General features: G+C 40.2%; 2 protein-coding genes across 8 annotated transcripts in view; both read left to right on the top strand.

Moving 5' to 3' along the window:
- Positions 1 to 5,380, top strand: part of LOC111859089 (pleckstrin homology domain-containing family A member 1-like) — a 30,212-nt gene extending 24,832 nt beyond the window's left edge. For 2 of the 6 annotated variants that reach the window (XM_023841476.2, XM_023841467.2), the window contains exons 9-12: positions 934 to 998; positions 1,193 to 1,256; positions 1,388 to 1,477; positions 3,602 to 5,380. In XM_023841476.2, the coding sequence (XP_023697244.2) occupies positions 934 to 998; positions 1,193 to 1,256; positions 1,388 to 1,477; positions 3,602 to 3,976 (594 nt within the window). In that variant the 3' untranslated portion in view covers positions 3,977 to 5,380. Of the gene's footprint in view, positions 1 to 933; positions 999 to 1,192; positions 1,257 to 1,387; positions 1,478 to 1,860; positions 1,932 to 3,436 lie in introns of all 6 variants that reach the window. The other 4 variants (XM_023841495.2, XM_023841485.2, XM_023841511.2 and 1 more) reach the window with 4 other exon arrangements.
- Positions 5,381 to 8,288: 2,908 nt separating this feature from the next.
- Positions 8,289 to 26,610, top strand: LOC111858922 (serine protease HTRA1B-like). 2 transcript variants are annotated; one of them, XM_023841131.2, is made up of 9 exons: positions 8,289 to 9,013; positions 15,525 to 15,624; positions 17,526 to 17,730; positions 21,740 to 21,934; positions 23,118 to 23,150; positions 23,516 to 23,630; positions 23,776 to 23,875; positions 24,265 to 24,360; positions 25,060 to 26,610. In XM_023841131.2, exons 1-9 carry the CDS (start codon positions 8,581 to 8,583, stop codon positions 25,226 to 25,228), a joined length of 1,446 nt encoding a protein of 481 aa, XP_023696899.2. In that variant the 5' UTR covers positions 8,289 to 8,580; the 3' UTR covers positions 25,229 to 26,610. The 2 variants fall into 2 exon arrangements, with proteins under 2 accessions (XP_023696899.2, XP_023696908.2); XM_023841140.2 differs by having other exon boundaries at positions 8,290 to 9,013; positions 23,818 to 23,875.
- Positions 26,611 to 27,393: the final 783 nt, after the last annotated feature.

The following is a 27,393-nucleotide window of genomic DNA, read 5'->3' as shown; positions in this document are numbered from 1 at the left end:
ATCTTTAAAACATGTTTCTGGTTTTATAATTAAACACATGTAAGACCATTACTCAGTAAGATTGTGTAACTGTCAAAGCACATAATTTTCAGATGACATTTAATTGAAAATTACACTGGATAATATACAGTATTGTCACTTGAACATCACCTACACTCTGTGTTTGTATAGTTTTCATGTTCTCCCTCTGTTTCATGGGTTAAAGACATGCAGCTAGGATAACTGATGTCTTTAAATTGGTGTGTATGTGTCCAGTGATGGACTGGCAACCTTCCAGCATGTATCCTAGGCTGCCTGGGAATGACTCTGAGCAACCCTTACCGTGCTAAGCAGTTAGAAGACAGATGGGGCTCTGACCCTTGGACAGTAATATTAGAAATCTCAAACAGTCACACATGCCTGGTCTTAGTGCCAGCCTTACAGCAGTGCTAAGCACTTCCTTTAAAGGGCAGTGAGGTCTCAGAGAAATTGTGGCTATAGAATTGCCTGGATGCTTAATTTGTTTCTCTGTAGTGGGGCAAATCCTTGTCAGGTGTAAATCTTCAGAAGTAATGGTTATGAAGTTCTGTTTCTGGTTCTAAATAAGGGTTACTCTCAGGATTTTACCCAGGTGAAATGACACAAGTTGAGCAGTCTCCATGTATGTCTCCCATGTACGATTAGTCCAGCGGTTGGGCCGGTGTCTACATGATGATAAATACACTAACACAGCACCACAGATCTTTATTCCTTATAATAAATTAGGGCTGGGATAGGCTGGAGGACATTGGCGCAGTCTGCTACTGTGTTCACATTACATTCAGGGGTTATCTAAGCAAATCACTTCTCAGAAATGAGCAGGGCAACACTCTATATGTATGAGGATATGAGAACTGACGTGCGTGTGAGTTGATGTATTAACACAGTAACGTGTGATGGCCCTCTTGCCCTCAGGACAAGGATCCACTGAGAATAATTCCACTGAAGGAAGTTCACAAAGTTCAGGAGTGTAAGCAGAGGTACTACAGGACATTTAAAGTATGAAAAAAATGAACCAATAAGTTTTATCACCTCATGTGTAAAATGTAGTAGAAGCTTGATGTGTTGTGTTGATGTTTGAAAATGACATATTTTCAACTCTGATAATTGTATATTATGTCAGCTTTATCATGGAGATGCATTTGAATTAATATTCCTCATGTCTTCATTTCAGTGATATATTGATGAGGGACAACCTTTTTGAAGTTGTTACAGCTTCTAGGACCTTTTACATTCAGGTGTGTGACAGATTCCATTTGGCCGGCAACTCGCCCAGTACCACTGTGTTTCATCTTTCATTTCTTATTCTGCATTTTGAGGTAAAGCATTTTAATGACACGTATCTCTACTCTGTGCCTTCCCCATCCAGGCGGAAAGCCCAGAAGACATGCACAGCTGGATCAAGGCCGTCTCTGGGGCGATAGTGGCACAGCGTGGCCCTGGCAGATCAGCGGCTTATGTATGTAAACCCAGCCCTCACCTATGGGCTCTTTTTGGAGATTGAGGCTACCTTGATTGGGTGGTGGACCTGTACGTATGTCCTCAAAGTATCTATCAGCTGCTCAAAGTCAATATCCTATACGTTTGATTGTACGCTGCACAATCTGACATATAAACTGATGCTAGAAGGATATAAGCAGATGCTAAACGTGAGCTGCAGTTGGCCATTTTCTGTAAAACTTGTCTGGGTGGCCCACACTGACTGCTGCTAGTTGCCCATTCCTTTTCTGGAGAGGTGGTCGCTTGTTCAGGGTGATGTAGGAGGTCCCTACACTTCCACTCTGTACTGGAGTTCCTCTCCTCCCAGCCTCTCTAATAGAGCTCTGCAATGTGTTGTTCCAGATGCGGCAGGCCAGACGGCTGTCGAATCCTTGTATACAGAGGTATACATCCCGAAATGGCGAATGCAGAATGTATGTGAGCTTTCATGACCAGAACATTTTGAGATGCTTAAGCAGCATAGGTTTATTTAGTTATTTGTTTAGTTATTTGTGCTTCTTAAACTCACGAGGCACCATTCCTGTTTGAAGGTGCTGCTTCATGTCACGTTCATCTTCCCTGACCCATCCCTGTCAAACACAGTCTTACCTCTCTCCCCGAACCTGAACTCCACCCAATCCATCTGCCATTTTGTTGAGTTCTTGTAACCTCGTTCCACTCAAGGGCTCCACCATGGCCGCTGTTGTCAGGGTATTGTTGTTGTCTCTATAAGGCACATTGTGTGATGGTGATGGTGTTGCAATCTTGTTTTCAGTATTTTTAAAGTCTTGCCCCGACCCTGTGAAACAGCAAAGCAGACGAGCTGTGTTGTTTTTTTTTTGGGGTTTTTTTTATTGTGCACTTATAGTGCAAGACACTGTGTCACCAAAATTTTCTCTTTTCATGCCCCATTGGTCACAGCCCATTGTCCAGAAAAAAATACAGCAGCCAGTTGGCATCTGTCTTAATATGCATGCTCAGTGCTTGTATGGAGAACTTGATTGCTCTTTGGCTTGCGTCAGTTTGCTCAACTCTCAGGAGGTGCTATAGAACCTGTTATAGGTGTATTTAGATAGGTCTGCTTAACCTGGGGGTGCCTTAGAAATTCATGTTTTTCGCCAAGGCATTAGCTTAATCTTGACTGTGAAACTCTTTTGAAAAGTTTACCTTTTAATCTTCATATGTGTATCCTGCACGCCATCTAGTGGTCATAGTATGCTAGATTCACATTCACATCACAAGAGGTTATGATGCATAACAGACTATAGGGAGAGAAATGCATCTTTTTTAGTTTTCTGGCCATGTGACATTTAAGGGCACCTCACTATCTTACTGCCTTGTCAAGCAAGGAGCTCATCTATGTCTCCCATTTGTTAACTGATAAATATGGCATATTTAGTGTAGGTCACCCTTAATTTAAAAGGCCACTCAAATGGTGTTGGTAAAGGACTTGATGCAGCCTCCATTGAACAGAGAGATGATATATTTACTTAGAAAACTACCTTCAATACACTATTCTAAGGTGGACTTCAGCAGAAGATATGAAAACTTCATTTGATGATTTTTGATTTATTGAATATATCAAAGCTATGCAGTTTATTGGCTGGATGCAGTCTAATATCTTTCCTTCCATGTAATGAATGTTGGTTTACATAATTTATTTTGAAATTTTACATGCTTTTCAGTAATTGAATGCTTTAAAATCACTTTAAGCAATACACCTCTCCTGTTCATCTGCTTTATTTCAAAATGGTGTTTTTTTTTTTTAATGCAAATCAACAACCCTTATACTAATCGCGAATGTGGATTAATTCCTAATAATTAAATTGACCACTAATGTTAGGTGGCTCTTTGTGCAGCCGCCCACCTAAATGGCTTGGTTCAGCATTCGGGTTCCGGTTTTGCTAATGCTTCTGCATTCTCTTTTTTTGTTTTTCAGAGTAAAATCGGACACTGAAATACTAACATTTACAAACTGAGCATTACCACCTCTACTTCCTTCACTATTACTTGCACTACTGCTCCTTGTACTTCTGCACCGCTCCAGTGATCTGTATTGTATCTGACTGTGTATTTATCTCTGGGAACAACCCACTCGTTACAGGAGCCCAGCGACCGTTCCTCAATCTCCTCATTCTACCGCAACCACCAGAGGCTTCCTGCCCCCATCTCGACCCCCGCGTCAGTGCCGTTCTCCCCTCGGCGCTGCGTCGCCCAGCCCGCTGGGGCCGCGAGCGCGCGCCCTGTCTGCTCACAGCCTGACCTGGGACAGCGAGCACTTCATGAGTCTGCTGCCCCGGCCCAGCCAGCAGGGGGCGCCGAGAGCCGCACGTCTGTCCCTCCAAGAGACACGGCTGTCCAAATGAGCACGGCTTCTCCTTGGAGGCGCCGGAGCAGCTTCGGAGAAGGCCCCCCGGGCCCCCCAGGCCCCCCAAGCCTTGACCTAGATGATGCCGACCTGCCAGTCAGCCAGGTCTAAGATACTGATGTCCCTCAAAGTAATTTGTCTCTACTGTCTCTCTTCCACTACCCACCGACCCCCCCGCAATGTGGTGGAGTGGGGGGCATCCTCTGAGAACCTGATATCAAGCTAAGACCGGGCAAGAGAGTAAAGCTTGTCCCATGAAAATCAAAATAGAGGGACAAGGTATGTAGGCTTGAGGTGCATGGAGCTGAGGCAGGTGAATTCAAGTGAACTTGAAGAAGCCTGGGATGGAAGAAAGAAGAGTCTGGCTGTAGTGGGGGTGACAGTATGGAAGAGTCAGCTGGTATGTTTTTCATACCGAAAATTTAAAGGGAAATTCCAGTCCTGTGGACAAGTGGGGGAAAAAAACATGCATTTTCTTGTGCATAATTATATATTGTTTTACAGATTCACTTTATAGTATTTTTAATGTTACTAAATCCCAAGCATAGAAGGAAAATTTGTAGAAACTGTGTTTTCTGAATAATGGATTAATTCATGTTTATATATCTGAATGAAATTTCATGTAATGCACCACCAAAACTGCCACAACTGGCATATTTAATGAGGATTTCCTGACTGAGGGCACTATTCCAGCTCTTTGCATCAGTGTGTTGTATTAAAGCTGTGTGAGATCCATTGCTCTCTTGCATATATCTTATGGTGTATCTCATTTTGAGATCTGCAGTCCCTGTACAGTTAAATACCACAGATAACAGCAGCCATACAGCATTTCTACTGTAACAATGAGTCACCTGTTAAAACAATGAACCTGGATTATATCTATACAAAAGCTGTCTTTTTAAATTAGTGTTTTAATTGTGTTCTGTATTTATTACTTGGTGTGAAAAGTACCATTTTAAAATGTGGTCCTGCCATGAAAAGAATACTAAAAACCAAATGACTCTTATTATTCTGCTGTAAGTGCTGACATAATCAGTGGATGTCGTTTAGGTCACTTATTCTTTTCCATGTTTTTATTAGACCTCCACACTTACACAATGTGTATAATTTCCCTTTGTTCCTATGTTCATCATTAAGCATTTCAGCTTCCTTTCACAAGTCCAACGACATGTTTTAGTCGGATCATTGTCTTGAAATACTTTCGTTTTGGGGCTAGGCTAGGTATGGATGGATGGATGATGGATGGATGGATTGAACGATGGATGGACTATGACAAAAGCAGGAAGTATTCGTCATATGAAGCAACTCCCACAATGTAATCTGACATGGTTAATCATATAGTGTCATAGTAAATGATATCCATGTGAACTGCGGTTATCACTCCTGGACCCTGAAGAATTTTCTTTGGAAAAGTAATTAATTAAAACTCTGTTTAATGTAATAGCTCTCTGACAGACCTGCTGTGGTGTCTTGCTTTTTTAACCCAAGGTAGTAAATACTTCCTTTTGTACAGTTTTTTTTGTCTGTTCAGTTGATCTGACTCTTCTCCAAAAGGTCGCATTTCCTGGGTAAAACAGTAGTAGCTCCTAGCAAGCAGGCATAATACATAAAATAATATTTTAAATCTTTGGATAAAACTATTTAGATTTCAACACATTTTAGTCAACACAAAAATGGACAAATATACTTTAAAATTGGGTTTGCATGTCTTACATTACCTTGAGCTCCAAATGAATTTATGTACAATCTATTGTAAAGGACTATACTGCCCTCTACAGATATGTTAACATCACAGAGTTTTGACATGCTGCTATAAAACTGGGGTTTGAAAAACTTCAGTATTGACATTGTAAAAATGTTCTATTTTATACATTTACAGAATTAAATAATATAAGGATGTCCTATTTGATGTCATATAAATGTGTATCAGTGCACGCTCCTTACCCCTCTATTTGATGTCCCAGTTACTAAATGCAAGTACCTTACAAAAAGTAGGCTACTTTGTTTTGGTATGAATTGACTCACTGATACCTTGCTTACTCTTTACAGCTAATTCAAGCCATGTTTGTTCATTTTGTCTTTATACTTTACCGTAAAAATCAATGATGGGTGAACATAATTTTTATTTGTGGATTTTTGAAGTCGCTTTTCTGCTGAGCTGAAATATGCTATGTTTGTGAGTTGAACTGGAATTTGCGATACCTGGGGTGATCATTCTTAGGTTGGAAAGATGTGGAGATGTTTGCTGTCATGAGGCGTACTTTCTGAATCATTTCTGAAAAGATTACATATTATTACCCCTTTATATAGCTGGGCATTTACACAGTGTGTGGATCAGTGGGTTAGGATACTGCCTGTGTTTGGAAGTTTACCAGTTCAAATCCTAGGATCAGCACAATGATTTTACAAGTCAGGCCCTCGAGCGAAGCACTGAACCACAGTTGCTCCAGGGACTGTCAGACACTTCTTTCTCAGTTGAAGATTTCTTTGGATAAAAGCCTCTTGCAAATAAATAAATAAATTATTTAAATGTACTTAACTGGACTGCATCATGTTCAGTATATTGCTCAAGGGTACTACAACAGCCCTTTGTAGGACGTACCCATTGTAAATATTACTTGTGATTTTAATTCAAAGAATCAAGAAGTGAATACTTAGAAATTTGTTCCATAAATATCAATTGGATCTGTTGACAGTTATAAGCAAAAGCTGCTTGGTCTGATATGCTGTATGCATTGTAACATTGTAAATGTTAATATAATATTACCCCTTTATACAGAAACTGGTTTATTAAAAGGCATGAGCTTTATGTATATATTTGTTGTCAAGCTTGCTAAAACATTGAAAACCTGCTTTACCCCTATGTCCTCCTAGGATGATAAAATAAAAAAAATCATACTACACACGCCAGTCAAATCAAGATATGAGGAAAAACACAATGTCCTCTACAGAGGTGAAAAATAAATTGGGTTAAGTGATTAATTGAAACAGTCATGTGGTCATGTACATAAGTAACATTTGGGAAATAACCGACTACAGTGATTGCTTAGATTGTGTGTGTGTGTGTGTGTATGTATGTGTGTGTGTGTGTGTGTGTGTGTGTGTGTGTGTATGTATATATATATATATATATATATATATATATATATATATATATATGTGTGTGTATATACATACATACATATATATATACCAATGCTGTAACTTTTATGAGTAATTTTCTGTAATTTCAAAATATTGTATGCATGATTTTCATCTCCTGCGGCATAATTTTCAAATTAATAACCACTTGCCGTTTCAATTTAATATTTATGAGTGGCACAACCTGCAAGTTTTATCACATGTATACAAACACAGAAGGGACTTGAAATAGAAATGTTCACTTATTATGTTTAGTTACTTATACAGCATGTTCACTTCATTTTTACTTCTGTTATTTTGAGAGTGTCTTACAGGGAACATTAGTCCGGTACTAAAAGCTGTAAGTGTAATAAGTAAAATATTGTTCGGTACTAAGAAGTATAAATAGACGTGACTTGGCAGTATGCCGATTAAATTAATACAACTAAACAGTGCTGTCATGGATCGGTTTTACGGACCTTTACAATAAAATACTGCTACACAGATGAGATGTGACCGGCAGTTTTAACCTGTACCAATGCAAGCAAATCTGCTGACTCTGCATCACAGCACAGCGGATTGCAGATCTTTCAAACGCTGCACCAGAATTTCCCAATTAAGGACAAGCTATAGCTGTTTGTTGCTGGTGCGATAAAACAAAGCATAACTGACTGACTGGTATGACTTGCTGGCATCTAAATGTCCGGCAGCCGCCAACAAATACAGTCAACTGTGTCTGTGTGGTTCACTTCCAATGATGATGTAGGGTCTGGAATTATGTGCCTGTTCTTTATGCCAATCCCCTCAAGATAATGAACTATATGCGTTTAATATTCTGATGGTTATTGACATTTAGCGCTAACAAAGTTACATATGTTTCTCTATTCACAAACGACAACACATATTGTACAAAAAGGACTAAAACGTGCGACTACAAATTAAACAGCTTTTACCCTGTTCATCGCTTTGTAAAGCAGAACATCTGAATAACAATTAGAACAATCCTAATAGTCTGGCAAACAATGGTACGTTGTTTCTGAAAGACCACAAAATACAAACATTCTAACATTCAAGGACAAACAATTAACCAGCGCCATTAGTATTTTTGAACTTTCATTTTCTTCAGTATAGTTATAAAAGTTTAACTTAAATATGAAGTTGGGCAGGGTAGTCTCACTGCAATAGACAAACGTTTTGAGGACACGCCCTCCGATACTACGTCACACTGCTCCGCCAATCATAAGTCTTGTTTCCATCACTTGCTAACTCTTAACTGGTCATGTGGAACTGACTGGTTTTATATATGTATTAGAAAACAAATCCCATAATAGCGACTACGAGCAGAGAGATACGGGCTGTCTAATAACAAAGCAGACTAGGAGTTAAGTGACTTTCTTCTTTAATTTATGTATTGTATTGCATAGTAATACTAGCTCAGCGTAGGAGCACCTATAGTTTGTTTTAAGCGGTTTATATTAAAATAAGGTCAGATTTAGAAGTTTGGGGAAGGTAGTTTGATACTTAGTTGTTTTTCTTATACCTTATTTTTTAACATTTATTATTTTACTGATTTTATACTTATTCTGCACTGAAGCATGCTTTGGGTAATTATAGCAACTTTCTTTTTTACACCTTTACCGGCCCAAGCTGATCCCTATATTATGGGCTGTCCTGATCCCTGCGATAAGTCCTTATGCGTCCCTCTGCCCGCTGACTGTTATGCCGGCGAGGTCCTCGACCAGTGCAGCTGCTGTCCGGCGTGTGCCGCCGGAGAGGGCGAGGCTTGCGGCGGCACCGGGAGGTGCGGGGAGGGCATGGTGTGCCTGGTGTCGGACGGAGTAGGCTTTTCCGCCACGGTGAGGAGGAGAGGAAAAAGCGGCGTGTGCGTGTGTCAGAGCCCGGAGCGGGTGTGCGGCAGCGACGGAGTCACGTACCGAAACGTCTGCGAACTGAGGAGAGTGGCGAACCGGGCCCAGAGACTGCAGCAGCCGCCTGTCATCTTCATACAAAGAGGGGCGTGCGGTCAAGGTACGTGGACGAAATGCACATGGAATATTTACAGAAGAACCTTATTGGTACTGTGAATTCACCATTTGAATCCCATTTCATTTTTCTATAAACAAAAAAATTGGTAAACTTTGCATGTCACTTACACAATGCAACTTTTGTCTCAATTTTACATTTACACCATATATAATTAATTCACATATAGGATTTTTTTGTAGCTGTTTCAGGCCAGATATGATATTTTCCCAGGTAATAAATACTTATACCTTTTTACACATGCAATAATTAAGGAGCATTCTAACCATTGTAAACGCCACTATTAATAACCCTGCCCTTAGCTAACCTGTACTGCGTGAACAGTTAGTCCTTGACTGGGCTAATTGAGACGCCCATGGAGATCTTTCTATGGACACCTGCAGTCAATGAACACATTCACACTAATGTCTGGGTGCTACTTCATTTTCAGTCTTTAAATGATCACTTGATGGTTTATGATTTACAAGTGTAATACCAGTTTTAAAAAGTATCATAATAACACTTTTGAACAGGAATACAGTATTTGCATAACTGGAATTCAGTCCGATAGGATGACTTGCTTTAAACTACTTTGCTTGTTTATAGGCTCTCAGGTCAAAAAACTTTGATAGTCATTTGCCTTTTTTTCTGGTGAAACTAATACTGGCATTAATGTGCCAACCTTTGAATGGTACTTTAATGGGAAATGTGAAAAGGTAAGTGTTAGACCCTAGAAGGCAACTTCATCAATGTACAGTGAGTCAGATCACACCTTAGTCCCTGTTGTGTAGATGGTTTTATGAACGGAGCCCAACAGCAGATGCCCCAGCCAGTACTGTGCATACAAACCCTGCAGCTTCCATTACTCTAACGTGTCTGTCCCTCATCAACACCACTTTGCCTGCATGTCTGCTACTTTTTGGTACTTTAGTGATTGCATTTAAAAAAGAAACCTTAAGTTGAGAGCTGCTGAAGTGCTTTCCAGAAATCTGTTTTACGAGTTGCATGGTCTGCTTTCAAGTTAAAATATGAGATTTCTTATTGGATGATGTAATATGCATCACCATCTGGTTTTCTAACTACTCAATTTATAACATATTTAAGTTGGCTCACGATCTAGGTCAAGTTCTGTATTCTGAGGCACTGTTTTTATAAACCAAAAAAGGCATTTACCGTATATCCATGACTGTAACAGCAGAGTGACTTTTATATATATTATAAAAAATGCAATAATAACTTGGAACAGAGATACTGTAAATTTTCACAGATAAAATATTTTATGGCAAAGCCCCTATGAAATATCAACAAACAATGTTTCTATCTTTTAGGGAAAATAAACCTTATCTGCCGAGGTTGTTTTAAATGCTATGTATAGAACTTGTGATTAATCACAGCACATCTTGCTGATGTTCAGTCTCAGGAGGATTGATTTCACACCCCAAAAGATTGCACATCCAGCTGGGCATATCTAAGAGCATATGATAACCCTTCATATAGTTCTGAAACAGTTGGCATTGCCAGTTGAAAATGTGCTGGCCGGGGGGGGGGGCACAACTGGCAGCCCAAACTTCTTTCACATGTATGAGTGAGAAAAGGACAGTTAAAACTACAAGCTACTTACTTATCTATGTCAGTAGTGACCTGGGACTGACTGGTTCAAGGAAATGTGTGTGTTTCGGCTGCTCGTGAGTGGCAGCGGAGTGTGAAAAGCAGCATTTTAGATGAACTGTAGGCCAGTTTTATGTAAGAGTTGTTGGCAGCAGTTAGCTTAATGTATTTGTGTCAGTTGCTCCAGGCACTGGCTGAACCTGCTTTCTCAATTGGATGTAATTGTGAATAAAAGCACGTGCCAAATAAATAAGTGTGAATTGCCTATAATGTATGTGCCTTGTGATGTGCTTGGGGTAGATTTCACCCCCACCCCCCACCCATCCAGGATAAGTGATTATAAGATACCTGGAATTCCTGGGGAAACCTGGGTTATTCTTGCTTTTGACAAAGACACTTGTACATAATTATGTCAGCAATTGCCTTTGCAACTTTTGCTTCGCTATGAGTGCATGGAATTGATATTTCTCTTCCGAGTATACAGTAGGTTTTAGTCTACAGGGTTCCCGCGGGGTCTTAAAAAGCCTTAAAAAGTCTAAAATTCAGAAAGTTAAATTTAAGGCCTTAAAATGTCTTAAAAATGCCCAGATTTCCATCCTAGGTCTTAAATGAGATTTACCCATGTCCTAAAATTCTTACCTTCGTTCATTCCCAAGGAGCGTTGTCCGCAGAAAATAATAGTAAAGCGCTGTAAAACTAGTCTGGCTGCAGAACGTGCACTTTCAGCCACTGACGTCAGGTGCACGCTCAGCCACTGACGTCAGGTGCACGCTCAGCCACTGATGTCAGGTGCACCTTCAGCCACAACAGGAAGTGCAGGGGAATCAAGCGCTAACTTAGTTCTTGAGGCCAATGTGAACGGTATGTTGTTTTATTATTTGTATTACTGAATGATATAGTTACAAGTTGATTTCATGCCATACATTATTGTTCATTGAATGTTATTGTTAATGTTATTGAATGTTTTGTTGTAGTGCGTTAGTAACTTTTTTTCTCTGATGATTGGAGTGAATTCTTTCAGTTAAGGCAACTACTAGCCAGTTGGCTCACGTTATCTTACCACAAAATAAACACATTTCTACTTTTACAGAGCTTTTCATGGAGTTACCTTGTGAATGTCTTAGTTTCCAGCATATAGTTTTTAGTTGTTCGTGTGGTCTTGAGGAGAACGTTTCTCGGTCTCCTTATGGTAAGGTAAGGCAAGGCAAGTTTTTATTATCATATACAGGGGTTATTTAATGTGCTTTATAAAAAAAACTATATTTTAAAAGTTAAACCAAGACAAGATCCAAAACCAAGATCCCCTGAACTCCAAACTGAATGTCAGAATGGGAAAGAAAGGTGATTTAAGCAATTTTGAGCGTGGCATGGTTGTTGGTGCCAGACGGGCCGGTCTGAGTATTTCACAATCTGCTCAGTTACTGGGATTTTCATGCACAACCATTTCTAGGGTTTACAAAGAATGGTGTGCAAAGGGAAAAACATCCAGTATGTGGCAGTCCTGTGGGCGAAAATGCCTTGTTGATGCTAGAGGTCAGAGGAGAATGGGCCGACTGATTCAAGCTGATAGAAGAGCAACTTTGACTGAAATAACCACTCGTTACAACCGAGGTATGCAGCAAAGCATTTGTGAAGCCACAACACGCACAACCTTGAGGCGGATGGGCTACAACAGCAGAAGACCCCACCGGGTACCACTCATCTCCACTACAAATAGGAAAAAGAGGCTACAATTTGCACGAGCTCACCAAAATTGGACAGTTGAAGACTGGAAAAATGTTGCCTGGTCTGATGAGTCTCGATTTCTGTTGAGACATTCAAATGGTAGAGTCAGAATTTGGCGTAAACAGAATGAGAACATGGATCCATCATGCCCACTGTGCAGGCTGGTGGTGGTGGTGTAATGGTGTGGGGGATGTTTTCTTGGCACACTTTAGGCCCCTTAGTGCCAATTGGGCATCGTTTAAATGCCACAGCCTACCTGAGCATTGTTTCTGACCATGTCCATCCCTTTATGACCACTATGTTCCCATCCTCTGATGGCTACTTCCAGCAGGATAATGTACCATGTCACAAAGCTCGAATCATTTCAAATTGGTTTCTTGAACATGACAATGAGTTCACTGTACTACAATGGCCCCCACAGTCACCAGATCTCAACCCAATAGAGCATCTTTGGGATGTGGTGGAACGGGAGCTTCGTGCCCTGGAAGTGCATCCCACAAATCTCCATCAACTGCAAGATGCTATCCTATCAATATGGGCCAACATTTCTAAAGAATGCTTTCAGCACCTTGTTGAATCAATGCCACGTAGAATTAAGGCAGTTCTGAAGGCGAAAGGGGGTCAAACACCGTATTAGTATGGTGTTCCTAATAATCCTTTAGGTGAGTGTATACTATGTTAAAATCATCCCATGGCCTGTGGGCTTGATACTTTAAAACCCAATAAAGTGCATTATGCATCATATTCAGTTAGCTACCTCTGTTTCTACAGAATTTTCTCATTGTGTTTTTTGTTACTGTTACTTATAGTTAGATTTGTATCTTTATAGGTTTACTGAGAACGATCCAATATTTGAAACATTTTATATGTCTGTCCTTTTGAATGAAAGGGGCTAAATGAAAAACAAAGTAATAATCCTCATACATGCTTCTATTGCAATGATAATCATTACCATCACTGTTGAATTCAAACAGACCATTCAGTACCTGTGATGGTGTTTCAGAAGTATAAGCTTCTACAATGTGATAATCACAAGAACTTATTGCCTGCAGCATGTCAATGTCAGACTTGAAATTGAGCAGCAATCTCATAAAAAAAACGTAGAAGGTGTTATGCATAGTGTTAGACTTGGGCAGAACACCAGACACGGGACCCAGAATGTGGGCGATAACGAAAGCTGACAAATCCGAAGGGCAAGGCGTGAGGCGTAGTCGGGGAAGTAGCCAGACGGTCGAATGCCGGGGTGTTCAGTCCTACACAGGCACGCTGGACAGGGGGACGGGCAGGACGGGAGGCAGGAACAGGCAGGATGCAGGATGACAAGGGGTCCGCGACAGGCGGGCGAGGAAGACAGGGCAGGCAGGGCAGGAGAGAGAGACGGGAGACAGGAAACCGCTCAGCAAGGCACATTAAAGCAATGGCAACAATACTTCGCAAGGAGTGCTGGTCAGGATATATATATACACACACACACACACATACACAAATACATATACAGCTCTGGAAAAAATTTAGAGACCACGCCATATTAAACAAAAGAAAAAATAATCTGCATTTTTTAAATCCTGGTTTAACCCTGGTTTTGCTGGCAGAGGGCTGCACTGCAAGGCAGGCTGCTTCCAGGCTTAAAGTGTCTAAGACTGTGGGTGGAAGTGACTTTCTGTTGGCAGAGATGACCGTTAACTTATCTAACAGTTTCTCATGAATTGGAGGATGACATCAATGACTTTCGAAAGGAATGAGAACCATTAAGTGCAGGTGTGAAGTGCAATGCTAGGTTAGTTCATATCAAGCAGGTCTGAAGACCCCTAAAGCAAGGAAATACCCCATCATTAATGAGAACCAGGGAAGGACTGATGTATAAATTTTCCTTCCACATGTTTTCCATCACCAATTCCTCTCCTCCCTCTAAAAGTATGCTGTCAGCATCTAAACATGTTTCCCTGGAACCGGCTCCATCTAATGTGTCTTTATGTTGTATGTCTGCCTGTCTGCTGATGCATGTTGGTAGAATTTCACTATATGAGATATGTAATATGATGCATAGACTGGTATGTTTAGGTTGGCAAAAAAAAAATCTGAGTGCTCAATTGGATTACAGCATCTCTAGTTCAGTCATACTTCAGCATATATAAAGGAAGTCATATAGGACTGAAGTCTCTGCTAGCTTGCCATGTATGATTTTGTTCCAGTGGGGCTCCTGAATACTTTTGATTAGACCGCTGAATGAATTATTTATAGATATTACTAAACTAAATATATTGCATATCAAACTGAGCAGTATTTGAAAGAATAAAAACGGTTACAGGTACAAAAACAAGTTTGTTTCCTTGTTCAATATGTTGTGAAACTTTATCAAGGCAGAATAAATTGCTCTTAAATTATTTTTCAGACAGGGATAGGCCGGGTGGGCTTCCTTTATTATTCTACATGCAGAAGACAGGGAATTCGCGTTTCACTAAGAATAGATGAGCAGTGCTTTTTTTGAGAGCGGCACAAGAAGATATTTTCCACCTGAGAAGGAATTTTTGTTATGCCCAGTGAATATTTAATACAATGAAAAGCAAAGACTTCACTTGGAAAAAAAGCATACGATCTTCAAAGCACTGGTTGATGTAAGCAAAGGGCAAGTGACACGGGTTTTATTTTTACTTTCATACTAAGGATTGCTGCAGTACGACATGGATTTTTCTTTTTTTGTTTTGCTTTCAGCCATGGATAGATGCGAGAAAGTAGACCGCCCCTACTATAATATTAGAGCAGCTACTTAGAGCGTATGCAGTGCTAGATTTGATTTAGAATTCCATTGAATAAGTACCTTGTTTTGATCATCTCCATCTGCAGGTTGCTATGTTTAGGCTGAGAGATAGTAAAACAGCTGTGTGATTTTCCTCAAAAAACAGAAACGCAACATGCATTTAATTACTTTGCACAATTTAGTACCGAGGATTATCTTTTTATTGTGATACATAATACGGGATGTGTCCAGATTCAATTAGCGGGGAAGAATATTTAATGGCAGATAAAAGGCCACAGGAACATTGCGGTAAAGTAACCTAACATTGAATTTACTGGCTGTATTGTCTCCATTCACGGATGTATGTATTGATAATCCAAGAACTCCTTTAATAAGAATTTTGTGTGCATGTATATGTGTGTGTATATATTTTTTACTGTTTTCCAGGACAGGAGAATCCAAACAGCTTGAGACACAAGTACAACTTCATTGCTGATGTGGTGGAGAAAATCGCCCCTGCTGTTGTCCATATCGAACTGTTCCGCAAGTAAGGGATCTCACATTAGCACTGCAGCAAGTAAACTAAGGCCGACTGATACTAACGCATCTAACATCTAGGGCTGCCTTAAGAGAAACCCAGATTTTCTGGGTGGCCTGATGTGGCCTGATGAAGCCTTTGGACTTTAATTAGAAGCTTGGGCTGCAGGAGTTGAGTCCTTGTGTGTTTGACAACCACATTTCATAAATCATCTGAAGAAGATGCACTTTTTTTTGCCTTGCAGCGCTAACACTGCCGATGACATAACATTTAATATGCAGTTTAGAAATAGATGTCAGACCGTGACACTCGATGAATAGCCAATATTGTTTGCCTTCATTAAATATCATGTGTGCTAAAAACAAATAAAATAAACACAGCTACAATTTAGGCTTTTTTAAATAATGCTTTACTGATTTGTAATTATATGTAGGTATCTTTTCGTGATTGTTCATCGCTACATTCTTAATGATATTCCCAAAGTTTTCGAGCATTTGCCTTTGTGACCTCGCCGGTTCTGCGCTCCATGAGTTCTGCTACCCATAAAAACCTATTGGACCAGAGAACCGTTCATAGTAAGAGAAGTTAATTTTATTCCATGCAGCAGGGAATGGAATGCTGAACGCTAGTTCAGATTCTGGAAGGGGCTATTATTATATCTAAAAAAAAAAAAATCTGTTTGAAAATCAAAACATGAGGCTTATCCATTTGTTTTTGCCAAAAATTAACTCCTTATTAATTTTACTTAATTTTCATGAGGGTTGTCAGTTATGCTGATGTTGACTGTATTTGTCCAGTTTTTGCTGTGTGTTTAAAAGAAGGATTTCACTCAAAAGAGACCATTTGGCTCATAGATGAGATTTTGCCTTTGGTCAGGTTTTTTTTTGGTCACGATGTACTATAACTGAACACATTTCCACTACAACAACTAAAACTAATAACACAAAAACAAATAAGAGGCATGGAAGGGCAGCGAGTAACACTGTCGCTTGGCCCTTCTAAGGTAATGGGTTCAAACAATAAAGACTATTGATACTATTAAAGTAGAGTTTAAAGTAGATGTTTCAAACAACTGGTTTTATAATGAAGGGACAGATTTTAAATGGTTTCAGAAAAAAATAATAAAGTTCCTCAAGTCAAGCATAAATAGGTGGAATCTTACAGTATCAGAATTTTTGCAATGCTGCTATTGGGGCACAAAACTATATTTTTATTTATTTATTCACATTACACAAATAATGAGTCAAATTAATCAAATTGATGTATTTTTTTCAAATAGCATTCAAAACCAAGTAGCAGTAATATTGTAAATATGGAATACACATAATAAAATTAAAGTCCTTCAAAGACCTATCCACTCTCCCATCCGTCTTGCAGCTTCTTATTACTTGAAAAGGTCATGAGCCTTGAGCCTACCTTTAAAACATAGGTCTTGAGTTGGGGAAACTCCCTGGATAGAAGGCCAGTCTGCCACAGGCCATATAAGTCCATTGGCAGTTGAGTCTCTAATTCACCTAACTGCGTGGTTTTTGGAGGAAGCCAGAATGCTTGGAGGAAATCGATAGGAGTACATACAAACTCACACCCACAGAGTGCAAGGCAGGATTCAAACCCCCAATCCTGGAGGTAGAAATTGCAGTACTGAATAGTAAGCCACTATACAAACTTCTCTCTCTTTCTCCATTTTGTGAACCCTATGAACCCACGATGTTGAGTTTTTGTGTGTTACATGCAGCGACGCTGGGATTTGCAATGTTGAACTCTTAAGAGACATTTATAAGAGTGTTCCTGACGGCTTGGGCTTTATAGGTCACCAGTGATCTGCAACCGATTTTCTTTTCCATGGGAAATGTTCAGTCGTCAATCAACTTTTTAAAATGTAACTTGTAGTTTCTCTCTCCCTAATCCAGGATGATGTTCTCCATGCGTGAAGTGGCCGTGGCAAGTGGTTCAGGGTTCGTGGTCTCGGAAAACGGACTCATCGTAACCAATGCACATGTGGTAGCCAACAAGCATCGGGTCAAGGTGGAGCTGAAGAATGGCGCCACCTATGATGCCAAGATCAAGGATGTGGATGAGAAGGCTGATATTGCACTTATTAAGATTGAGACCCCGGTAAGATGTTCGTGGCCACATAAGCATAAGTTTGTGTTGTCTGTGTCATCACTGAGCATTTTGGTGAAGGTGCTAAATGAACACAAGATTCTAGTAACCTGTCGTTCTCAGTTATTTTGGTTACAGTTGTAAATTAGTGAAAATCTGGTTGTATGGTACTTTATAAATGTGGTGGCTGTACAAAATCTAGAGAAAAATATGCGGTATCTCAATGTCCGATGGGTAGGTGTTGCTTTAAGGCTTAAATGAAATCACTTTGGCACATGACTTGACACTTGATAGAGTGAGTGAAACACTTCTCACAATGGCAGCAACAAACAGTGCAACTGGCAACATACAAAACAAAGTACCAGGTTTGAATCTTGCCTGTGTTCTGTGTGTGGAGTTCTATCTGTGTCTTGCGGGTTTCCACCAGGCAGGGGCGTTGGAAATAGGGGGGATGTGGGGGATGCCCCCCCCCCATATTGGCAGACCCCCCCAACCTGTGTGCTCTAAGACTTCTACCACATCCGTAGCTCCGCTTATGGGATAGGGGCTAGGTTATCTGTAACCCTGTATTGGATAAGCATTTGGCAGATGGATAGATAATACTACAGCAAAACTGCAGTGTCGTATCTCTCTTGATTTAACGCTGTTTGAGTTTTTGTACTTTTTTTTTAAATGGATAAACTGGGTATTTGATTGGAAACCTCAGGAGGAGGCGTGTCAGAATTCCCTTCTGATTCATGTTCTGCAGGGCTTAAGGTCAGTTTTGTTGACCCTCATAATAGTCCATCTCTACAATACACTAACTCATACTTCTGTGTGCATGTGTATGCAATTCTTTCTTTGTGTGTGTGTGTTTGTGTGTGTGTAAAAGAGAGAGACAGACAGACAGACAGACAGACAGAGAGAGAGAGAGAGAGAGTGGAAATGTCTGAGAATTCATCCAAGTCTACCACCAAGAGACTGAGTTGTTGTGGTATGTTGGCACTATATAGAGCTGTGGAAAAAATTAAGAGACCACGCTATATTTTTAAATAGTCCTGCATTTTTAAATCCTGGTTTAATCCTGGTCCTGCTGGCAGAAGGCTATACTGAGCAGCAGGCTGCTTCCAGGTTCACAATTTTTAAGACCGCAGTACACAAGAATAAGGTGAAGCAGGAGACACCGGGAACAACCAGAAACCAGCCATGAAAAGGGCAAAAGCGACTTTCTAATGCTAGGGATGACCGTTAATTTATCCAACAGCTTCTCATGAATTGCAGGATGACAAAAAGTGACCTTCAAAAGGAACGGGAAACATTAAGTGCAGGTGTGAAGTGCACTGCTAGGACAGTTTGTATCAGGCTTTTGCAGAAATATATATATTATTCACAGACACACACCTATAAATTGACAAATGAGTGAAACTGAAAATTGTGCTGTGGTCTCTTAAATTTTTCCACAACTCTATAATCTGTTGTTTTTTTTTTTTTTTTTTTTTTTTCACCCTTTATTTTTTTCTGTAGTTACTTTTGTTTTTATGTTGCATTTTATTTCCTTAGCAAATGCTTCTGTCCAAAGTGATGTATGCAGGGTGCCTCTACACAGTTTTCATGAAAGCATATCATACTGGTCCCCCAACCCAGACCAGTCCAATTCTCTTCCGAAATGTTTAGGACCGCTGTCAATCACCCCGACTTTCCCCCTGTTACGGAGCCCCTGGGCATACAAATAAGGTTCACAGAGCAGGGTTAGCCTGGCCCTGAAGCAATTGGGGTTAAGGGCCTAGTTCCCCAGCTCAATGGAGAAATCACTCTGCCACCCATGGGATTTTAAACTAGCAACCTTCTGCTCACAGGCAGAAAGTCATAACCTGCAGAGCTACACACCTGGCTATACACAATGTAAAATCTATTTTGCTCAGATGTGCATAAAGTCTGAATACAGTCTGAGATGAACAGCCGGTGGTCACACATTGTATCAGTAAACCTCTACAGTGAGCTGAAACGCCATCTGATGGCACACTGGATTAAACTGCGAAAGGCCAGCTTTTTGAAACTTCACTCCAAAGCCCTTTTTTATTCAACGTTGACTAATGCCATGCAGACGGCAGAAAAGCCATCTGGGCCACTGGCCTGCTGATTGATTGGCATTGGTCTAGCAAAAAAAAATGATAGAAATTCTATACTGCAGCCTTAGAACAAATTCTTCTGTTATATGCAGTGTGTGTTTTAAGTAACTCTTTTCTCAGTCTTAATTGGACTGCCATATGCAAATATTGTTTAGCCTCTTATTTTTTCTTATGGAGAGCTTTTGTTAGGAGATATTCAAACATCTCTGTTAATCTGGGGTTTTATTAAATCTCTGCATTCTCATGAGTAAATGGTTATTGTTTCTTTTTAACCAGGGCAGCAGTAGTTATCTTGTAGAGATATTTTAATTTATTTTACTATTAAAATTTACAAATGTGCAGTTTAGCTACAGTCTTGTCTGTGTAAATTGTCTCATTATTTTCCATGAGACTTAAGTCATAATTAGTGTAGCCTAGTGTGTATATATAGCAATAATCCTAAAGAAAGATGTAAGGAAAGCTTCTTCTGGTTGACTTTTTTTTCCCTCTAAATTTCTATTAAAATGTGGCATAGAGCGTCCGTTTCTCATTCTGTGGGAGAAAAAAACCAACCACACTGTCTCAGATGTAGACGCCTTTGATTAAGGGCATCTGGTGTCTAGCTTGCAAATACAGTTGACTGAGTTGAGTCATACATGTAAAACTGTACTTTTTTATAATATATCTGTCCCCTTCTGGTCTGCAGCTTGACTATCTTTAGAGTAAAGTCCCGCAAACACATTTCCTTCTTTATCAATTACAAGCTACTTCTCTTTCACCAAAGTGTAATACAGCAAAGATTGGGAAAGTTTCCGTTTCCAATAAAGCTAAGCATGAATTTATAAAATGACTAAATACTGGTCCCTTGGTTTTTGAGAATCAGTGTTTAGAAAGGAACACTTGTGGAACTCTTTTATGAGGTTATTATGGGCAAGGAAAATTGAGCTATCCTTCTTTCCATTCCAGGAGGATATTTCCAGTTATTTCACATTGCTTTAACACCGCTAGCAATGGACAAGTAACAAAACAATAGATACAACCTACCCGTCTTTAAAATGTGTCAGTGTTTTACAGGGATAGCTCAGTTACATATAATTATATAGTTTTGAGGCTGTGAAGCTCCTTAACCTTTTTGCTTGAAGTTACTCAAACAAAATCCTCTGTTTTACATGGATAACTTTCTTCAATGTTCATTTGCAGTATATTTATATTCTAAAAAGGCTGGTTTTCTTCCATCGGCTGCATACGAACACAGACAGCAGCTCATCTAAGCACTTTGCTATCGAGCTACCTTGCGTCAGGATTGGCCTCTTTGCGCTTCTGTCTGTTTACCTGCTTAGCCCAAGCAGCCAGTTGTTCCTGCGTCATGCTTGGCTTCTTCCTGTGACAAGGACATGGAGGAACATTTTGTCTCCTCCTTCATTCCTCAGTGACCTTTCACTGTCTTGTCTTGCTCTATTTATAACCGCTGCCGTAGATTTAATCCAAGCGGCTTGTAGAGTTCAGCACGCAGGACCATTTCTACTATTACCTTCATGTACGAGGCTAGATACAAAAATAATTAGTAATCGTATCCATGTTCTGTCCTACTAGTTATTTATCTACTCTGACAGCCACGTTAGAGCTCAGAAAATCAGGACGTTTCGCTGTGTACACTCCGTGTGCATATCTGGCTATAATTACGAATGCACATGTCACTGTTTAAAACCAGGTAAAATATTTTATGTGTTTGTGGAGTGAACTTGCGATTAGACTGGTCATTAATACTTTATGTCCCTGACTCAGCTATGTTGGAAACAGAAGAGCTCCTTCTATAAATAAGAAACTAAGTTTAGAAGAGTGTAACATCCTTTTGGCGTTCAGTGGATATCTAGAAGCGTATCCTTTTTTATGTATTTGCACTTAGGCCTCGATTCTTTCCCTCTCGTCTGCAGACGAAGCTTCCCGTGCTGCTGCTGGGCAGATCAGCTGACTTGCGGCCCGGGGAGTTCGTGGTGGCCGTTGGCAGCCCCTTCTCCTTGCAGAACACCGTCACCACAGGGATCGTTAGCACAACCCAGCGAGGGGGCAAGGAGCTGGGCCTGCGCAACTCTGACATGGATTATATCCAGACTGATGCCATCATCAATGTGAGTTCAGTCTTGCGTCATAATAGCATAATCTGCTTAATAACACTTAGCGGTCAGTAGGCAGCACTTCCTAAGCTGAACAAAAGATTAAAGTAGAGGGGCTGTCTTCCCCATCCCTCTGCTGCTTGGGATAGGCTCCAGAACCCATGCAGCTGGATGGATGGATGGATGGATGGATGGATGGATGGATGGATGGATGGAATTTTTGGTTTATTAATTTGTTTCAAAGTGCTATAGATTTGACTCAACACCCCCTTCTAGATGCTACTTTTGTATGACTCAATCAATTAAAAATGGCTGGAAAAAATGGAACTGATGTCATTAAGTGTCGCAAAGGTTGTCATTTATTTATATCCTTCACCAACTATACAATAATAAACTCAACTAACAACACACAAGTTAAAGTTAAAACAACTGGCATCAATCATGCCTGTGTAGTTGCATATATGTCACATGTAGAGCTATTACACATTTTCATGCAGTAATATGAAGTGGTGTCTAATTGAGTTTGTGCCCAGTTATAGTTTAGTTTTCCATTTTCTAACTTTTTAAAGTTTCTGCCTGTGGCTGAAACATTGGCAGCCGTAAAACAAAACAGCAAGACCTTTTTTTTGATGTTTTCCACAAGAGGACTGACAGATTTTGCAACCAGCATTGCTGTGAATTGCTCCTGTGTTTCAGTAACATAATAGTAAATGAAGGTAAAATCTTTCTGCCATGGGTAATTAAGCTGCACTCTTTCTCTCACAACAAGCAATTGAATATGTTCAGTAAATGAAAAGAGGACAAAAATGTCTCAGAAAGGCATCAGCAGAATATACCCTGTTATACTATATATATATGATGGTGGCGCGGGAGGTAGTGCTATCGTTCGGCAACCAGAGGGTTGCAGGTTCAAGCCCTGGTTCCTCCTGACCCCATCAAAGTGTCCTTGAGCAAGACACTGAACCCCAAATTGCTCCCAGTGTGCAGGTTGGTGCCTTGCATGGCAGCCTCCCCCACCGGCGTGTGAATGTGTGTGTGGATGGTGAATGTGAGGCATGTATTGTAAAGCGCTTTGAGTACTCGTAGGAGTAGAAAAGCGCTATATAAATGCAGTCCATTTACCATATATATATATATATATGTATGTATTTTTTTTGCTTTGTGTCTAAACGTATGAATGTATGTTTTTATTTGTTAGTATGGGAATTCTGGAGGCCCACTGGTCAATCTGGTAAGGTGGATTTCTCTCTTTCATATACCCTGTTACACATAAATCTTATGCTTATTGTGTGGATGCCCTGTTAATTTGAGGAACAGGCTCATTAAATCACAGCCACTGCAGACGTCCCACCTTTCCCGCAAATTCTAGTGGCTTCTTGACACCCCGAATGATGTTCAATGTCCAAGAAATGAGCTTTCCCAGAAGAGCAGAGACTATTACAGCAACAATGAGCCAACCAACTTCATATTAATATCCTTAGTTGTGGAAGGAGATGTTGGTCCAGCTGGCGTCTACGTACGTTTGGCCATACAGCGTGCTTCGCACAGTGGTAATGATTTCAGGGAGCAGAACTCTGATGGGATTTATTCTTGTAGGATGGCGAGGTGATTGGAATCAACACCCTGAAGGTCACGGCAGGCATCTCATTCGCCATCCCCTCTGACAAAATACGGCAGTTCCTGGCCGAGTCATACGGCAGGCAGGCCAAAGGTACCTGTGACAGTCCATCATGCTCATAGATCCACCCACCAAGTTTCATTTCACTCAGCAGATCCCTATGTAGACTAAACCCAGAAAGCACTTTCTGATTGTCCAGACCAAACATCATACGTCATATAAGTGACCCTCCTTATAGTTAAATCTCAGCAAGCTGACTCCGATGCTGTTTGCACTTCAGTGAAAACAACATTAAAGAAGAAATACATCGGAGTAAAGATGATGACACTCACAGCAGCGTAAGTATTTTTGCAATTATTAAAAAAATAAAAATAAAAAATGGGTAATACTACTTAAAGCCATCTCTTAACAAATAATTATGCATTCATAAAGCATTATAAACTTGGCTTAAATATTTATGATTATACATTTTGAATGCTTTATGAAGCTCTCACTTATAGTGCAGTGTAGATAGCAGCTTCATAAGGCAGTCATAATGCATCATAAGCATGGCTGTAATGTATTATGCCTTTATATAAATATTTATAGCCATGTTTATAATGCTTCATGAATGCATTATTATATATATAATGTGTTTATAAATTACTAGAAACATGGCCTTAAGTCTTACTAAAATGTTTTAAAGCATCAAGTGCTTTTGGCTTGAAGTGTTTATACTCCTCTGTAGACTTGCTGTGGAGCTGAAGGCTCAACAGAAAGATTTCCCTGATGTCACCTCTGGAGCGTACATCATCGAGGTCATCCCTAAGACACCCGCTGCAGCGTAAGTGTTACTACAGGAAACAACAGTTGATTTCTGTGATACTTGCTGGTATACTGCACACTTAGACCACATTTCAGATTATGCCAGTTGCATTTTGTCTTGCTGGTATGACTGAAGAATGAGGTTTGAATGCCTGCTCTGCAGTTGTGGATGGGGATAGCAGCCACGAACCCCCCCCCCCCCAACAAAGTGTGGCAAAGAAACCCTGTGTATCTTTGCTGCAGAATTCCTTAACCTGAGGTCTGCTGAAGCATCAGTTTCCCACTTTATGAAAACAGTGACTCGTCTCTAATAATCTGGCTGGTGACCACGACCTGCTCTATTTCTGGCTGACTGAAATATCCTATGGTTTGCCTTTAAAATACTTTTACTGACCAGAAAGCTAAAAATATTGATGGGGGCTGCTAATGAGAACTGATCTAGCATGGATGTAACTGATAATCCATGACTGGCACTGTTTGCCGGCTAAGAGAATTAACCCGTTAATCTGAGTCCGTAAAAGTAGTAACTGAAAAAAAATCGTCATTGTAGCAGAACTAAGTCTACTCAGTGAGATTGCTGTAAGTGCCATTGATCCATCTCATTTTCTGTAGTGTTAATTGTGTGCTGGCTGGTCCACATTTTGCCCAGCAGCTGAAAGTTCAACCTTAGCTGTGGTTTCCATGCAGACTTTCAATCTCTCCTTTTTTCCTGTGTCAGGGGCGGCCTGAAGGAGCATGACGTCATCATCAGCATCAACGGGCAGCGCATCTCTACCACCGGAGATGTCAGCAGCGCGATCAAGCGGGACGGCACCCTGCGATTGGTGGTGCGCCGCGGCAACGAGGACGTCATCCTCACCATCATTCCGGAGGAGATTGACCCTTGACCACATCCCCCCACCCCCCCATCCTCTGGAGCCAACTCTCTGTACATCCCTGCAGACCATTATGGGTGTGGTTTTGAAGTGCCACCACATTAAGAATCTGTAATCAATAGACTCTTCCCTGTACCATCAGCTGGGCTGAAAACTCACCCAGTGGTTAGCAAACTGTGCAGAACACAGTCCAATCTATGCTACTAGAGGTACGACTGCTCTTCCGATCTATGCTACTAGAGGTACGACTGCTCTTCAGTTAGCCTACCAGTGTTCAGTGTATTATTTATCTTTTTTATTGTTTTTGTACTGCACTTATGCCACTGTTCGAAACGTCCATGTGTGGGGAATTTTAATTCCCTTTTAAATTTTATATTTTATGTATTTTCCTTGAACAACATGTATGAGGGGCAAGAATAATTTCCATGTAGTCCAAATGTTGGTGGAGATTGGATATTAATATATAGGACATTCATGTTCAGACAATATGGAACAAGTTAGTCCATTTTGGTTTATTGCCATCCTGTTGTTTAGGGGCTGAGATTTTACCCAGAGTGCATTTCTTCGCCAGTGGCTTTTGTGGTGTGTGGACAGCAATTCTGGAAGAGAAGGGAGGTTGTAAACTTTCAGCTCATAAAGGAGTCGGAATTCCCCCAACAATGCTGTTGTTCTTGCATAACCTGTATCTTCTCATTTCTGGATACATATTTACTTATTTTGTATGCCTAAAAAGCAGTATACAGTAGATTTTTACTGGATATAGTAAGACAACTGCCTGTCAAAGGCAGTGGTGGATATTCAGCTGTTATTAAAGATATCAGTTGAACAGCTACACTGCACTATTCCATTGTTTGTATATAATGTTTGGTAGCTGATATTTTTATTTTTTAGTAAGTACTGTTCAGTTGGCCACCATTATGGAGTATGTGCTCATAATCATTAGAAAAACCTGGAAGGTGTTGCCCTCTAATGGACTTTACTGTTGTTACAGTTGAACAGCAGTAATAATCTTACTATATTAAACTACATCATTTTACTTTATTACCCTGAATGTAATCTTTGTCCATCACCGTAATTCTTGTGTTGGAGCATAATTTGAGAATATCGTTGCACAAAATCTTTTGGGTTTTACTTAATTATGAAGAATCAGAGAATAAACACATTGGAAACGTGTGAATCTTTCACCACAGTCATAGTTTCAGATGTTATTGGACATCGCCCTCAGAGTCTCTGCCAGAAGTGTCAGTAATAGTTTGCAATGAAACAAATCCCTTTATTATTATTATTATTATTATTATTATTATTATTATTAAGTCCTGTCTGAGTGTTGTAAACGAACCCTTTTTGTGTATGTAATTGAAATTAATAAATTATATTTTGAAGTTTTCTTTTAAGGTGGTAAAGAACTGCCTTTTTGCACAACTTAGAACCATGATGGATTGCATTAATTAAGCTTTACCCCTAGCTGTTTAACCGATTCACTGGAATGACCCAAGGAATCAATTTGCATCACTATTTTGCAAATAAGTATAAAAGTCTTAATGATCTTAGAAAAACACAGAGTAGTAATTTTACTAATACTGTAGTGGTATGTATTTAGAGCTAAAATTTTATGTCCTATGGAAATATTTCCACAGATGATTAGTATAAATTAGATTAATTTATAAAATCCTGCTATGGTTTGTGTGTGTATGCTATGGCAGTCTGGGTGGGGCGCTCTATCACTGGAGGGTGCTTTGTTTTATTACACCTGTTACTCATCCTTAGTGTCCTTTACATATTATTTTCCCCTTCATGTTTGTACTGAAAGGTTTTTGTTTCTGCTCAGCCATCTCCTTGAATGAGCTATTTTTGATATCTTTTAGAATGCTTTGTTTTTCTCTGTATCTATTGCCTATTAATCTGAAGAGGGATGGATGTAGCGCTGCTTCATTTGCTAGGTTTCCCCACATTGTGATAATCCACCCATCACCACTTAAACCCAACCAGGGGGACCAGAGCCTAGCCTAGCCTGGGAACAACAGGCACAGGCAGGAACCAACACACTCACGGGGCCAACTTACATTCGCCAATTAACCTACTGCTCACACTTTTGGACTGTGGAAGGAAACCGGAGCCCCCAGCGGACACCCATATGAACACAGGAAGGTCCTACACCCAACCCAGGGACCCAACCC

The sequence above is a fragment of the Paramormyrops kingsleyae genome, chromosome 3 (assembly GCF_048594095.1).
Source record: "Paramormyrops kingsleyae isolate MSU_618 chromosome 3, PKINGS_0.4, whole genome shotgun sequence".
Lineage (NCBI taxonomy): Eukaryota > Metazoa > Chordata > Actinopteri > Osteoglossiformes > Mormyridae > Paramormyrops > Paramormyrops kingsleyae.
The sequence above is the reverse complement of the archived record's forward strand: the minus strand, read 5'-3'. Positions and strand labels throughout refer to the sequence as shown.

What these genes read in the sequence shown, in the direction of transcription:
- LOC111858922 (XM_023841131.2), top strand. Translation starts at nt 8,581, where the DNA reads ATGCTTTGGGTAATTATAGCAACTTTCTTTTTTACACCTTTACCGGCC. An exon ending in AAGAGGGGCGTGCGGTCAAG is followed by an intron (nt 9,014 to 15,524) that starts GTACGTGGACGA and finishes ACTGTTTTCCAG; the next exon opens with GACAGGAGAATCCAAACAGC. An exon ending in ATGATGACACTCACAGCAGC is followed by an intron (nt 23,876 to 24,264) that starts GTAAGTATTTTT and finishes ACTCCTCTGTAG; the next exon opens with ACTTGCTGTGGAGCTGAAGG.